Source organism: Vanessa atalanta, chromosome Z, assembly GCF_905147765.1.
Source record: "Vanessa atalanta chromosome Z, ilVanAtal1.2, whole genome shotgun sequence".
Taxonomy (NCBI): Eukaryota; Metazoa; Arthropoda; class Insecta; order Lepidoptera; family Nymphalidae; genus Vanessa; species Vanessa atalanta.
Window position 1 is genome coordinate 14,919,781 of NC_061902.1, and position 15,510 is coordinate 14,935,290.

A 15,510-nucleotide genomic window follows, 5' to 3' on the forward strand; every position below is an offset into this window, starting at 1 on the left:
ACTTAACTCTGCCTCATTATTCTGCAATTTTAAATACCTCTTTAATTTATTATACATATATATCACGCATAGGGCTTACTACGTATATTATAGTATATTTTCTAATAATGTACATGTAGCAATTTTCTTGCATATCCAAAGATTTTGTAATTAAGATGTAATGAGGTTATGTCGTGACATAAACGGTAAGATAAATTACGTAAACAATGGCTTAATTATAATTACACATTTTACCTGACTGAATGGTTGTTGTTTTACAAACGTGCTTAAAATAATATTAATCATACTCACATAAAAATGTAATATTTCTTTGGTGGCCAATTTTTTGGGTTAAATTATATTTATAATTTTTAAAATTAGGAAGTGATTACACTGGTGATTAAGTCAAGATTAACGGGAAGCACTGTGTAGTGTTTTCTGGATTTAATCCATATGTAATATCCACAGTAAGATGAGAAATGAAACATTGAACTTCAACACATTGTGTGTGTGTGTGTGTGTGTGTGTGTTCTAGCTTCTTCATTAATGTACTGGCTAGATACAAGGCCGCACACCCGAGGTACTGATTTCAAACTCTAGGAGCAATAAAACTTTATTGAGTTTTCCTGTTGAAAAACTTTCAGCCTGGAGCCGGAAAGTTAGATGCGTGTACAATCCTATACCTCAGTTTGAATCCTCCTTATGGCCTATAGCAACAGGTACGAGCAATAATTATGGTAATTTCTTTTCATAATTTAACGTATCATAAAAGTATTGATTTCGAATATAATATAATATATATTCCCTTAATTGTAATGATTTTAACCATCATCCCTAAAAGCATACATGAACAAAAAATATCATCATATTTTTATTATAAATTTGTAGAAATACCTTATACGATTTGATTTGATTTGTGTAACGCTGAAACGCAACGACGTAGAATCTTCATTTCCTGGACCAAACTGATTCGTATTGACCTGATTTTTAACCCGTATCGATATGACACATGAGGTAACCGTCGAAATTCATATTTATTTTCAGCAATCAATTTTCAATTTCAATATGTTTACGAATTTAAAAACGTATTTTTATCCAAAAAATTCAAATTTAAATTCAAAATTTATTACACACTCACGTTTAATATAAAATGGCTTTACACCCATACACATATATTTCTTATTATGAAAATATATTTATGTACATAGAATTACACACGAATATGTGTACTATAGTTACAATGGATTTTTTTTAATAACTGATCATACCATCCTGTGTTTGTTAAAACAATGAAAATAAAGAAAAAAGATGGCAGAACAGTCAGGGAGAAAAGTTTCTTAGAGCGAAACCTGACAAACAAATGCCGTCTTTGGAATCATAAAATTGTCTATGCATACCTATAATACACATTGTCTTTTATTAGTACCACCTATAGGCAAATGGATTATAGATTGACTTTGCGCATTTATTTGGCGATACAATTGCAAAAAACTAAGCCACGGTAGTTTTAACATTGTTATTTTAAAGGGTTTTTTAAGCATAAGTTATGAAAGAGCTGGTTGATTGGGCCTTGAAAGAGTCTGGCTCTTTTATAACCGGCTCCTTCATAACACTGCATTTTAATTTTGTAAATACAATAAAATAATAATAATAATGATTCTTTTTTCATGTATATAATAAATTATTTGATTTATATATTGCATTATGGAAATACTATGATCGTTTACTTGAGTTGGGTCGAGACAAACCACGACACTCAATAATGTCGTCTGCGATCGTGACTAAAACTCCCAAAAAGAAAAAAATAGAAGAAAAAACTGCTAATGGCAAGAAACCCAAAATTATTAATAATGACCACAAAACTCATCTATTCAAGAATATTACTATTTTAATTTAGTACTGCATGATGACTTTTTTTTCTGATTCTGTCGTGCTGCAGTAAAAAAATGTTCGAAAACAAACAAATAAATAAAAATAGTGATGATTGCGTTTATCATTTGCAAATCAGAAATCATATGAAAACATTTATCAAGATTGATTTCTATGCATCTTGTTCAGACTGGGCCCGATATATATATATTTTTGGAAGACATTGGCTCTTTCAAAACTTTTAGTTTCTTTTTCAATAAAAATATAAATGTTTTAAAATAGTCAAAAGACACATTTTTATAAACTGATACTTCATTGTATTTAAGGTTTTTCGTAGTCAATTATTAATAATTGAACTATTGAATACTTTAATAAATTAAAAGTAATTGAAGAAAAAAAAATGTTATATTTTCTTTATTATGGTATACTTTGGTCCGTTTAGTAAACTGGCTCTTTCATGCCTCTTACATTTAACATGTGTACGCTGTACGACTGCTAATAATATAATAGCTAAGCCATCAATTGCATGCAGAAGCCCGTATATATTATTTAATAAAAGGACTCAAAGAACGCTACAATAGTAATAAACATTCCAATTTAAAAAATCCATACAAAACTAATATTGGAATGCCGAGTGAAAATCCTGTTAAATCCTGATAATTATATTTAAATTCTTTATAGGCTTACCTGCCGTCATGACTGATGGACACCGCACTCCCGCTGATGTGGCTGACGTTGGATTTTTCATTCATTGTGCTAAAAATAAAAACAAACAAATATAGATCTGAGGAGTTGACTAATCTATCACTAATAACATAATATACAGTCAGTCGCAAAATACAGCTTTAGGATTTATAATGCATTAGGGAAATCGTAGATTTTATTTATTGCATTCAATACAAAATGGAAATTATACTTCACTGCCCTACGCAATAACTTAAACTGCATAGTGGCCCAAATCTTAATATATCTATATTAATAATGTAATTATGATCGGAATTGCGATTCAATGCTGACGCAACGAAGAATGCTGCTAGCATTCCACGCGGTCATGATTTGTAGAGCAACTATTTTTAATTTTTATTTGTGTATATTAATTATAATTTTCTTTTTTTTTAATTCTTATGTAAATAAATATTTTATTTCGAAATATATTTGTAAAATATCACATCTTATTATATTATATAGTAAAACTCTTAATAGAGCCGTACACAAATAGCTTAAAATTAATATATCTTTTGAATTTTTATATTTAACTACAAAAAACAAGATTATAGTTGTACTGCTTCATATCTCAATGTACTTTTAAATTAATTAAATTAAATTAAATATTTCTTTATTCCAGGCAATTTCAAACCCATAAGATACACAAGACCAACATACATTAAAATTTTAAAAATAATAATAAAAAGAAATTACAATAAAATAATATTTGGACAACGTGCATTTTTTTTAACGTATAATATGTTTTTGTGTTTATTTTTTCTATTGTTTATGCAAACCTGTATCCTTTAAATTCTATTGTGACAAATGCTAAAAACAGACATTTTTTAAATCAGAACATGCATCCAGCTCCGGTAATCTTAGCTTAAGAAACAATTTATTTAAATTCTGATTCGTATTTTCAATACCAATGAAGTCATAAAAAACGTTACGCGAAATATATGAAGCGTCAATAGCGCAATGGTTTAAGGGCCGCCTAGCGATGTAAAAAGTCGCAGGATCGATCCTGATCCGTGAGCTATTGTCGTCCCCACTCCTAACACAAGTGATAAGCTTAAAAGTAGGATATTATTAATTCCTTGGGTATTATTAAAAGGTAAAAGTAGGATATTATTAAATTTGGGGCATAGCTACTAAACTTAAAAAAAATAAAAATGTATTTTACCATTCCACGCGGTTAAGATTTATACATTAACTTAGTATATTTAATTCATATTTGTCATATTTGTATATATTTAACGACTTTATTTTAATAATTCTTATATAAATAAATGTATATTGAATATACCCTTTGTTTATTTATGTGAACTATCAAATAGTGACTTTAATATTTTGAAAAATACAATGTATTACGCAAACGCTGATAAGCAAAAAAATAAAAGTAAAATAAGCCTATAGATTTCTCACTGCTGGGCATCCTCTCGTTTTTGAGACTAGAACTTAAACCACCACAATGATCCAATGCGAAATGGTGACAAATATATATTCTTTTAATGCCGAATACGGGATGAACTATAAGCACAAATTAACACACAGACGTGAATATGCAGAACAGTTTGAACCACCAATCTGCAGTTAGATTTGACATCTACTACCATATCGGCATCATCAAACAAAACGCAACGCAATGAATGCGTTTTAAGAATTCACTTTTTAATTTTTAACTTATTTAAGTGAAATTACTTCTAATACAATGTTTGTGTATATTAAAAATACATGCAACGTACAAAAGCCAAAAATGTCTGTACATGTTTCAAGTGGTCTGTTCCAATCGAAGGAGTTACTATCACTGTACGTTGAAAATAAAGAGGTGACTTGTCTCGATTTTTAAAATTGCGTAAAGCAAGTATTTGTTCACAAGCCGGATATATATTAGCTCTAATAACTATCAATCGTATCGCACAAATAGTATAGCATCATAGACATATAAATACCGTTTGAAAAGCTATTTTCCATTTACCATTACTTAGCGATTATGTATTTAAATAATTATATAATTTAGCCGTTTATTTTACGTTTGTGCGACCATAAACACGATGTTTATCCAAACAAGGTCAATACGATTTAACGCTACTCCAAATACTATTACTATTAGATTTTTGCAAAACACATTTAGTTTGTACATTGGCCATTTTTTTTGCAAAAGAAATAATATTAAATACAAGAAGAACAAGAAATTGACACTTGTCAAGTCAATATTCTAAATATATATATTATATATATACTAAAATCTCTGAAATTCTCTCTCTCTCTCTCTCTCTCTCTCTCTCTTGCGACATTTACTAAAATTGACTGTGAAGCGCATCACAGTCAATTTTAGTAAATGTCACAAGTGGATTTCGATGTCAGTAAGTTTGTTTAAATTGGGCTTAGCAGAAAAAAAATTAAAAAGAAGAAGAAATAATACTAGAATCCGACCGTAGCGCCACCTACTGGATGTAGTCTAAGCCATCCAGGGGCTCAAAAAAATATATCAATATCGGCCTAGGTTAGACTTTGTTACAGTTACAATAGATACCAAAATCAAAATATTCTCTACTTAAAGTGTTGAATTAAAAGTAAAGCTACCACTATTTTGAAAAGTAGATTCTACCGAGAAGAACCTGCAAGAAACTCAGTAGTTACTCTTCTCCACCAGAAATCAATAAATACTACGCTGTCCTCGTTCACGCTTTTTTATCATTAATGTAATCTTGGATAATATCCCCATTTATCGATGTTTTTGAGATGAGTTTTAAATTTTTTAAATGGCCAATTTAGAAATAGGTATTTCATTAAGATTTCAGATATATATACCTAAAATATATTATACACAATATCTTATTTATATATTAGGTATTATATATATTATATATTAGGTATTCGTTTCTATAATAAGTTGTAGAAACGAATACCGTGCCATAAACTTTGCGAAGTCGGAAACTAGGTGTTATTCGTTTATCTTTCCTCCTATATAATTATTGTCACCGTTTCTTTCAAAAAGTTTTATATTCTTGTGAATATGCATAATATTGTTGTAAACATATTGTAGGAAACTTATTAAAAACATCCCGAACAACAAGCATCGCCTCGAGCTCCAAGATTATAATATACAGTTATATTTTCTCACAATAGGTTCGCTGTTTCGAACATATCGTTTCCATTTTTTGTATAAATAAACTTAACGAATTTTAAATGAATAGTGTCAAATTGACGTTAAGTTAAAACGGAACATCGTGGAGGCGGCCGAGCGATGCAAAGCGTTTGCAACCTCAATTAAAATTATAATATCGTTAATTCTGAGCTGAATCTTTGTAATGATTATCTCAATCTAATTAAATATAAACTAATGGTCACACTTGTGTGACCGGAGGCTTCTAAATAATTTTACGTAATAAATAGCTAAGCTTGGTGACAACAGTGTGAATTTTAAAGTTTCAAGTGTCGGAAAAAATAACAAGTATCCGTGAGGCTATTTTGTAAAAACTAACTCCAACCTGGACGTGGAATTCGTTGATATTGTTAAACATAATTATAAGATGCAATGGCTCGATGAGTTTGTTTTTATAAATTGCATTACAAGGCGGAATTGATTTCGCCTTACAACACACACTTCGTATTTTACAGAGAGTATGAAAAATATTCTAAGCGTAAAAGGAGGGCAAGCCGGTTCAAATGTCGTAAAAGGTCGAAGATATCTATAATTACCCGCATGTATGTAAATATCATACATTCTAATAGAAGTGCTGCTGAACAGATATTATTGGTGATAAGTATGGTAGGCCCACCATGATTTTGTTTGTTTAATTCAGGAAAACCAAGAATTCGTGGGTTTTGATAAGTTAAGACAGTCTTTTTCGTGAACACGCTACATGGAGCAACGCTAGAAACATTCGCTAATCGCATATAGTAAAATTTAATGACGTTTTTGTTTTTGTTTGTGGGTAGTCAAGTGTTTACAAAGTCTCTTGACTTCGTTAACAACCACTTTTCAAATCACTTGACTGTGTAAATAACCGTTACAAAACTTCAAGTGCGTCTACGTTACTGTTCTTTGTGTTGACCGATATCCTCGAGTTGTTATATCGCTACTTGTACAAGATTTTATTGATCACTATACCATAAACAGTATTAAGTTTATAAGAGCCCTGATTGTTAAAAACAAGCACGCAATGATCCACGTCGAAATGGAGTGTGAAAATTAGCAATTGTGTGTTCAGGAAGAAAGGCTTGCTCTCTGCCTAATATCTAATTATCCTAATAACCTAATATCTAATTATGTCTATTAAGACACTTGATACTATTCTTGATACTTTTTTTTTACATACAGCAAATATGCAAATTCATTCATGATTACCAAAACATATTTTCTGATTTTTAAATACTGAAAAATAAAATGCTTGGATTCGGGCAAACTGTGTCCTCAAGAACGTCAGTGTGTACGCTTAAAATTCGACATAAGGAATTATCCTCCATGAATGAATTTGCATATTTGCTGTATGTAAAGAATAGTATCAAGTTAGAAGCAAAAATATAATAAAATTATATCATCAATGGCAAAGTAATTGTTCCTCATTGGATACTTTCTTATAAATCAAGACCTTCAAAGGTTAAATCGGAGCCAGACAGAGTGATTTGATTGTTGTCAATGCGAATGACAGAGGTACATTATATTTATTAGACTACATGCCGTTGACCGTCATAAGTGGACGTTTCCTTCATTTAACCCGCAACAGTGTTACTGTAGTGTACGACATTTTAGCTGTAAATTACACATTAATGAGTCATCGATAATAATCGTTAACTCTACTCTCGGCTAACGCCATCCATCCAATTTGCTTATATTTAGCTAGTTTAGGAATATCTTCTTAGGTCTTCCTTAGGTTGTTATCGCATTGTTGCTTCGAAATAAGTATCTATCCGATCATAAGTGGTTACATTATTTTAAATCAAATTTTTGCACTGTTACAAGATGACATGGACTAAAATAATCAAAATAAAATTTCTTAGTCTGTTAGGACTTAATGACTGCTTGTTAAATTTGTTTCTGCGCATATTTTTGATTATCTACATATGCTGTGCGTATTAACACTCGTAAGCAAGTTAACTAACAATAATATGTCAAGTCAAACAACGGCACGCCGCAGGAAATGAATATATTTGCTTTACATATTCACAACATACCTACATCGTATCACCGTGCTACTTAAATTGACCGATCTTGGAATAACAAAAATAATTGAAGTCTTATTGGAAAAAAAATATCAACAAGTTAAAGAGTCAACGCTATACAAATACACAAACATCGTCGAAAAACTTAAAATAATAACTATATTAAGGCGTTTTCAAGGCACAAGATATTTTAATATAAAAGTAAGTGAGAGTGAATTACGATTTAATCTGTCTGGTGAAAATAGAGCACTATAACACGGCTTCGGTTTAAAGGAACAATATAAAAACACTCGTATCAGAACGCCCCATCTAAGGTTTGAGAGAACTTCTTACTGAAATTGAATATAACAATATATTATTCAACATTTTCCAGCGCTAACATTTCACTTAACAGCAAAATTCATTCCTTGGTAACAATAATTGTTGTCGAGAAAAATATGTAAATAATGCACGGCACTTTGTGATTCATTGGAATTGCGTTCCAAGGCAGCTGAATAAAAAATCAATTATTTCTTTTTGATTGCAATAATAAAATACTTCGACCATGACCATTGAACGTAAATATTTCGTCTACTATAAAAGTTTTACATAACTCCTTGCAAATTAAATAGATTATGTACAAAAACATATACACAGAGATATTACTTTAATGACACATAGCGTAGGTACTTCGCTCGCCGAAATTTAACTTAAAAAAAATATATTATATTATACTTATATTCATTTTCGTTTGTCTAAAAGCGTCTCTGTCCTTATTTAAATCATCGATTAGATTTACATTAGGAATTAAAACTAAATTTCATACAGTCCTATGTGTCACGATATAATCCGATTTTATAAATATATACTTGTAGTATGAACAAAACATGTATAACTGCTTTTTCCTACTAAGTAAAGTACATGCCTTGTTTATTCATCAAGGACAGTTGCACTTTATATACAAGTAACTGTTTAACTATTTTACATCGATTTTTCTAATGACATATCGTAATTTATGATTTTGTACATTATATTTATGTGTCTAGATATATTTCATTTTTACGCGTGCTATGTACCTACTTAATGAAATTAGAACAATACGCTTACGCTTTTTGTCTAAATGATTTTATATTTCGCTATAAATACGACTATTAAGTTATTATTTGATTTATGATAGAATATACATAAACATAACATAAGCAGCCCGTAAATGTCCCACTGCTGGGATAAAGGCCTCCTTTCCTTTGAGGAGAAGGTTTTGGAGCATATTCCACCATGCTGCTCCAATGCGGGTTGGCGGAATACACATGTGGCTGAATTTCGTTGAAATTAGACACATGCAGGTTTCCTCACGATGTTTTCCTTCACCGCCGAGCACGAGATGAATTATAAACACAAATTAAGCACATGAAATTTCAGTGGTGCCTGCCTGGGTTTGAACCCGAAATCATCGGTTAAGATGCACGCGTTCTAACCACTGGGCCATCTCGGCTCTTTTACGATAATAATGCGATATAAATAATGATAGAATATAATTTTACATAAATAAAACGTTGTTAAAGATAAACGTCACAAGCCTAGGGACAAAGACATTATCGCCACTAGAGGAAGGCACCATTTTTTTATACAATATAAGTATTTAACATTATAAAACATACAGGGTTTCTCGCGTATTTTTCTTCACCGTCGATCATGACACAGATTATAAACAGAAATAAAGGATATAAAACATGCTTGTTAGAAATTTAATTACAATTAATGCTAACCATTAATAGCTACAGGGAGGTTCCGCTCCGAATATACCGAAGTCATATTATAACAATTTATGGAAAATTCCTATTAACCTGATAAAATATTAATTTATCAAAACAACGCTAACCACAAACATTCTACAAGTGTAATTTCAAACGTTAATTAATTTTCAAATTAACTCTACCTACCTGTTTTTTTTTCTTATAAAGGTTGCGGACTATGGGCTTATAATCTTATAGTAAGTGGTCACCATCGCCAAAAGACAATGACGCTGAAAGATATATTAACCATTCCCTACATTGCCAATGCGCCAACCACCTTGTGAACTAAAATGTTATGTCCTTGTGCCTGTAGTTACACTGGCTCACACACCCTTTAAAACGGAACACAACAATACTGTGAAATGCGGTAGAATATGTGATGAGTGGGTACCCAGGGTAACCAGACGGGCCGGCAGAGAGCCCAACCACCATGTAAATTTTTGCTTTGTTATAGACAAATGTTATGAGTTCTATTATTTTAAGCTGTTAAACCGTAAAAACTCTTAATATAGTTGTATAAAGATATTTTATTATATTGTAATTTATTTATTATAAAAACATTTCTACAATCACGTATATGACAAACATATCATTAGCGTTATTGAAAAGTTTTATACAACGTAGCTTTAACAATATTTCAACCGGAACAGCAAACTACAAGGTCTATCCCACGGAAAGACAGATGACCGAATTCGCCAGCTCATAAGATTGTCAGATCAACACATTGGAATTATTTTATATTGAAAAGTTCTGCTAGCCTTGAGAACTAAGGCAAGTTGTTATATGAACTGTATTGTTAAACCACAATTAACAACATAAAACATTATAATCGCTCGGTGCATTCGCTGTGAATGATACCTCATAAGTAATACTATTCAACCTTCAAGGCAATCCATCAAATCATTTATTTTTTTAGTTTGAAACAAACGAAACGTCACTTAAATATAAAGTCATAGACATAAATAACATTGACAGGTCACAAGTATGCCGCGATGCCCAATGGACATATAAACCTTGACAAACATCGCGGGTTCAATGCCGAACAAAGGCAACTAAGTTTTTGTGCGCTTAATTTGCCCGAATAGGTCGTTTCATGTTCGGTGGAGGAAAATGTATGGTAACTCTCTTGTTCGTATTTCCGACGTTTATTATACTTTTATATTAATATTTTACAAAGTGATATTTAACACAATATATACATATAATCTAAATACGAAAAATATGAAATAAAAAATTTAAAAGATAATGACTTATATTTATGACCGACGGAAAACAATAGCAATATTTTATAAAACTAATTTGTTTATATTTTACAATGAAAACTATATATTAGCAAATAATCCATTAGCATCGGTGACGATTTATAAATATATACTAGAGGAAAATCCGGCTTCGCTCGGGTAAAATAAATAAACTTAAACAAATTCGGTTTATTATTTGCTTTTCATATAACATATAACTTTATCATAAACGTTGTGATTATCAAACATCTATATTTTTTATGCTCCTGTGGTCTTGATATTCGGATTTGCATGAGAGTTCTTTGGTCACAGCACTCACAATTGTTAAATATGTCTACAATGACAAACTCTAATTTAAAAAAGAAGGAGATTTTACTAATTTGCACCCGTAAAGATCAAACATGGCCGCCCGTTGAACTGTCATGTCACTGAATTTCATGTATTTTATAAAGAAATATCTCGATTCGATTAAAAATCATTATTTTGTAACTACCTATCTATAAATAATTGGAGGTTTCGATCGGATCTATCGTAGGCCTCCGTAAAATGATTAATATAGATAACTTATATCCTTTTTAATATTATTTATTACTAATAAGAACAATAAACTACAGTAGTACGAATACACAGTACGGTGTATAAAGTAGCTATGTTCGTCGTGATTTGTTCAAACATACAAGTAAAATGGATTAGGCAAGTCACCCTCTGGCAACCAAGAGATGGCAAAAGAAGTAGGGGTCGTCAAGTCAGGAGATAGAAAGGACAGCGGGATCATTCTGGATGAGAGAAGCAAGGGACAGGACCCCATGTTTAGGAATAAAAGGCTACTATTATTACTATTACAAGTAAAATATAGCACGTTGTACATTTAACATTTCGATTGTTTACATCTAAAACTGATTACACTTAATTTTATAATTTTTGATCATATTCTCAATCTTTCTATTGGATGAAATATATCATTTTGGAAGAGTTTAGTAGAAGTATAAGTGTAGGTATGGGTATCACCTATTCTACTATGACTCTCAGACCTAAAATACTTTGTATGACTGTAAGTGTTTAGTGCTATGTGTTAGTGAGCAAGTAATAACAGGTACAGGATCATCTATTAAATATTAGACACCATAGATGTAGACAATATTTAGTTCATTAAATGTGTCGTGAATGGTTTTAATTTCTCACCACGTGCTCGGTCCAAATTCAATCTGATGACGCAGTAGCATTTTTGTCTCCAATTTATATTTAAAAAAAAAAAGAGCTATCATGAAAATGAAAATCACAATTTCGTATTTAAATACCCGGTGAAAAGAACTACTTTATACTGTTTTATCATAACTAAAAATCCTCAAATCCTCTCGGAGTCTCTAATGCAGTAAATAGTAGTAATTGGTATATCTAATATTCCCTTACAAGTTTTATTTATGTGCCAGTTCTATTGGCGTTAATTTAATAGGAATATTTTTTGGAGACTGTGCATTTGACCTAAGCTATAATAGCCGATTTGAAAAAATTGACAAAAAGTTTATACGTTTAAATTTAAAATATATAATCAAGTAATTTTGAAGTCAGTTTACCTCAAATTTATTTTATTAACACTTACATACGAATAAAAACTTACTACTTATTACTTTTGATTTGATTTGATTTGATATGCAAATATATATTTTTTGTAGTATACTGTTATTAAATACATTTCAATATTAATCTATTTATTACATGAATCAATTACATAAAGGTCTTAAGGTAATCTTTGTCTACTAATAAATCAGTATACTTATTTTTTTAATGTCTAACTGAATACAAATCTAACTTATACCAGAAGACACAGTGCGTTTCGGTGAAGGTTTAAGTCTTTAAGTTTATTGAATAAATAGCTGCGCCTTGCAGTTTCACTCGATTTTAATTTAAACTACTAAAGTAACATGTGTGTATACATATATTTATTTACATAAGAATTATTAACATTATTTCCTTAAATATATACAAGTATTAATTAAAAATAGTTACTTTATAAGTCTTGACCGCGTGGAATAGTGGCAAGAATGCTAGCAGCATTTCCCCGTTCATTCGCAAAAAAATATAAATAAACATTATTTTCTTACTGTTAAAATAATGTTTCCTTAAAATTTTTGTTTAAGTTTGTAAATAATATGTTTGTGTAAGTTTGTATTTAAACAGTGCAATAAACATTGTCGATAGTTAAAGTTAAGTGCCCGTAACAATAATAGGCGCACAGTCCTTAAAAAACAGGTAATGACCATATTATAAGTATACATACATATATATATATAATGTCGCTTGTTGCACGAACGGAAGTATTATAAATTGTTTACTAGTTAAGTACGTTAGTTAGTTACTTATTTATAGAAACGAACTAAAACCGTGGTCGCTTCTTCGATGTTTTTAAAAAATATATACAAATATTTGCTATTCCTTAATAATATGTCCGCGCAGGCCGACTAACCGTGAGATGTGCTTTATTATAATCTGCAATGACACGGGCTATTTGCCATTCACACGGGAACATCACAATACTAAACATTGTTTTGTGCGATGTCGTTTTTTACCAAATTACCAATACTGGATTTGTTATTTGTTTTCAAAATGTGTGTGTAACACAACGAAACTTGGCTCTAGTGACAACGCCGCCGCGCCGCGCCGTGCGGGAGGGTGACTGGTAAGAATAATAAAAGTTATGCTGTGAAATATTATCAGCGAAAAATTATAAAATGACAGTGGAATGAACACCCAGTGCGTCACAAAATGAGTTTACCAAATACATTTTCAATGACGGCAATATTCATATTAACATTAAATTCTTGTTCGTATATTGTTTATGAAATGTTTGATTTAAAATTCCATTTCTAACATAACGTGCATGTAACGTATTTGTTTGTATCTTTGTTTAAGGGTAGGATATTAGATTAGGTTACATATTATATTTAAGCAATATTATACGTCAAAATAAATGCTCTAATTATATCCCATGTTTTAATAGTATGCTGAATCGAACAAACATTTTCCATTATACTGAAGTGATGGACTCAACACGTAACATGTTCTTAAGACGGAATCAACACTCCTATTATTTATTTAAAGCAAGGTTGGTGCCAAGGCCGAGCTAACTTATTGCCACTAGGATTCAATTGGCGAAATCGTTTCCTTTGTAGCTAATGCAACCGCCTCGTGCTCAAGAAAGTAGACGGACTATGTGTCGGTTTCACCAGAGTCAATTTGTCATCGATCAACTATAGCTTGGTTCAATTTTTGTTGAAATCAATTCGACACGTCTGAAGTCTGAACCTATCTTTATAATAAACACTGTCAATTATTTTTCCAACAAGTCACTGTAGATCTAGACACGCGGTAGCGTGTCAGCCAAGTTCTAGTAACAGAACTGGCTAGTAGCACCGTGTGTAATATTACACGAACCATTTGGAGCCACTTTTGACCTCCTCATAACTCAAAAACTATTTGACATAGATGTGTCAAATTTGGCTCATATATTGAGACTCGCGAGATACATATGTTTTCCAAATTTCATAAACGCATCTCAAATGGTTATTTAGATATTAACGTCTAAAAATCGTCATTTTTATCACTGACTGACCTATAGATCAAAACTATATCCTACTTCCAGGTGACCTAGAAAGTTCAAATTTGGCATGCAGGTAGATAATTAGGCCAATATAAAGGAAAAAATCTGAAACTGGTAATTTTTTATCATTTTATTATAATTTTTCATTTTATTGGGTCTATAGGAACACTTATATACTTAGTTCCTGTAATAACTGTAATAATAAAAAAATTATGTAAGAACCAGCAATCAAAACTTATGACAGCCGGTCTTCATGTGGATTTTAAGGTCTTCACGTGAATATATAACAAGTTGAATACCACCCTTAAGTTTTTAAATCCAAATATTTCCGTTTTAGTACTTATGAGTATAGCCGATTTTCGTATTTATTACGTTATTAACTAGCATTTAGCGCACATCAATGGTGCCAAATAATTATACTTAAAAAAATAATAATAATAGGCATTTCGGTACACGGCGCGCGACGCGACGCCGGAGCAGCGGGTTAGGAGCGTTGCGATTAAACCTTACCGCGGACCTGTCTGAGCGAGTGGCAACCGCGCTCATAAGAATTATTTCAATACCTTCCGATGGAAACTGCCTAGTCTATTCGACTGCATATTTTTTGTTTGAGTATACTAGTATACAACAATAAAATAGGTTTCGTGAGATTGTAGTAGAGTATGTATATCGTAACTGGAATGATTTAAGTTTGTACTCTAGCGCTACAAACGGGGATCCTTATTGCTTGGAAGAACAGTATCGAGCAAGCATGCTGATGTCAGCAAAGGACTGATGAATGGGTCCAATGGAAAAATAGAGAAGGTACATTGGGGACGTCGATAACAGCAATAGCGCACGTAAAATAACAATTCAATTTAAACATAATTTAATTTGCGAACTAGAAGTCAAAACCAAGTTACAGATATTAAGTAATGTACATATATGTTCAAAGAAAATAATTCTCTATTTGCTTAGCATATTCTACTATTATACACAAATTACAAGGCCTTCGCCTTGACGGTGCTCTTTTCGACATAGGCTCCTCTATATTAAGTAAAGAGCAGGCTTACGTTGGCCTCTCTAGAGTTAAAACCTTAGATGGAGTACATCTTATCAATTTAGGTCCAATTCAAATCAAGATACAAGAGAGCTCTATTGTAGAGTACAACCGTCTGCGCACGTTATACCACCCCTA

General features: G+C 31.3%; 1 protein-coding gene across 1 annotated transcript in view; it reads right to left on the reverse strand.

Moving 5' to 3' along the window:
* The window catches only part of LOC125075957 (proton-coupled amino acid transporter-like protein CG1139), a 40,822-nt gene that overhangs the window by 12,903 nt on the left and 12,409 nt on the right, over positions 1–15,510 (reverse strand). Inside the window, exon 2 of the mRNA XM_047687841.1 lies at positions 2,536–2,604. Within this exon, the coding sequence (XP_047543797.1) occupies positions 2,536–2,600 (65 nt within the window). The 5' untranslated portion in view covers positions 2,601–2,604. The remainder of the gene's footprint in view (positions 1–2,535; positions 2,605–15,510) is intronic.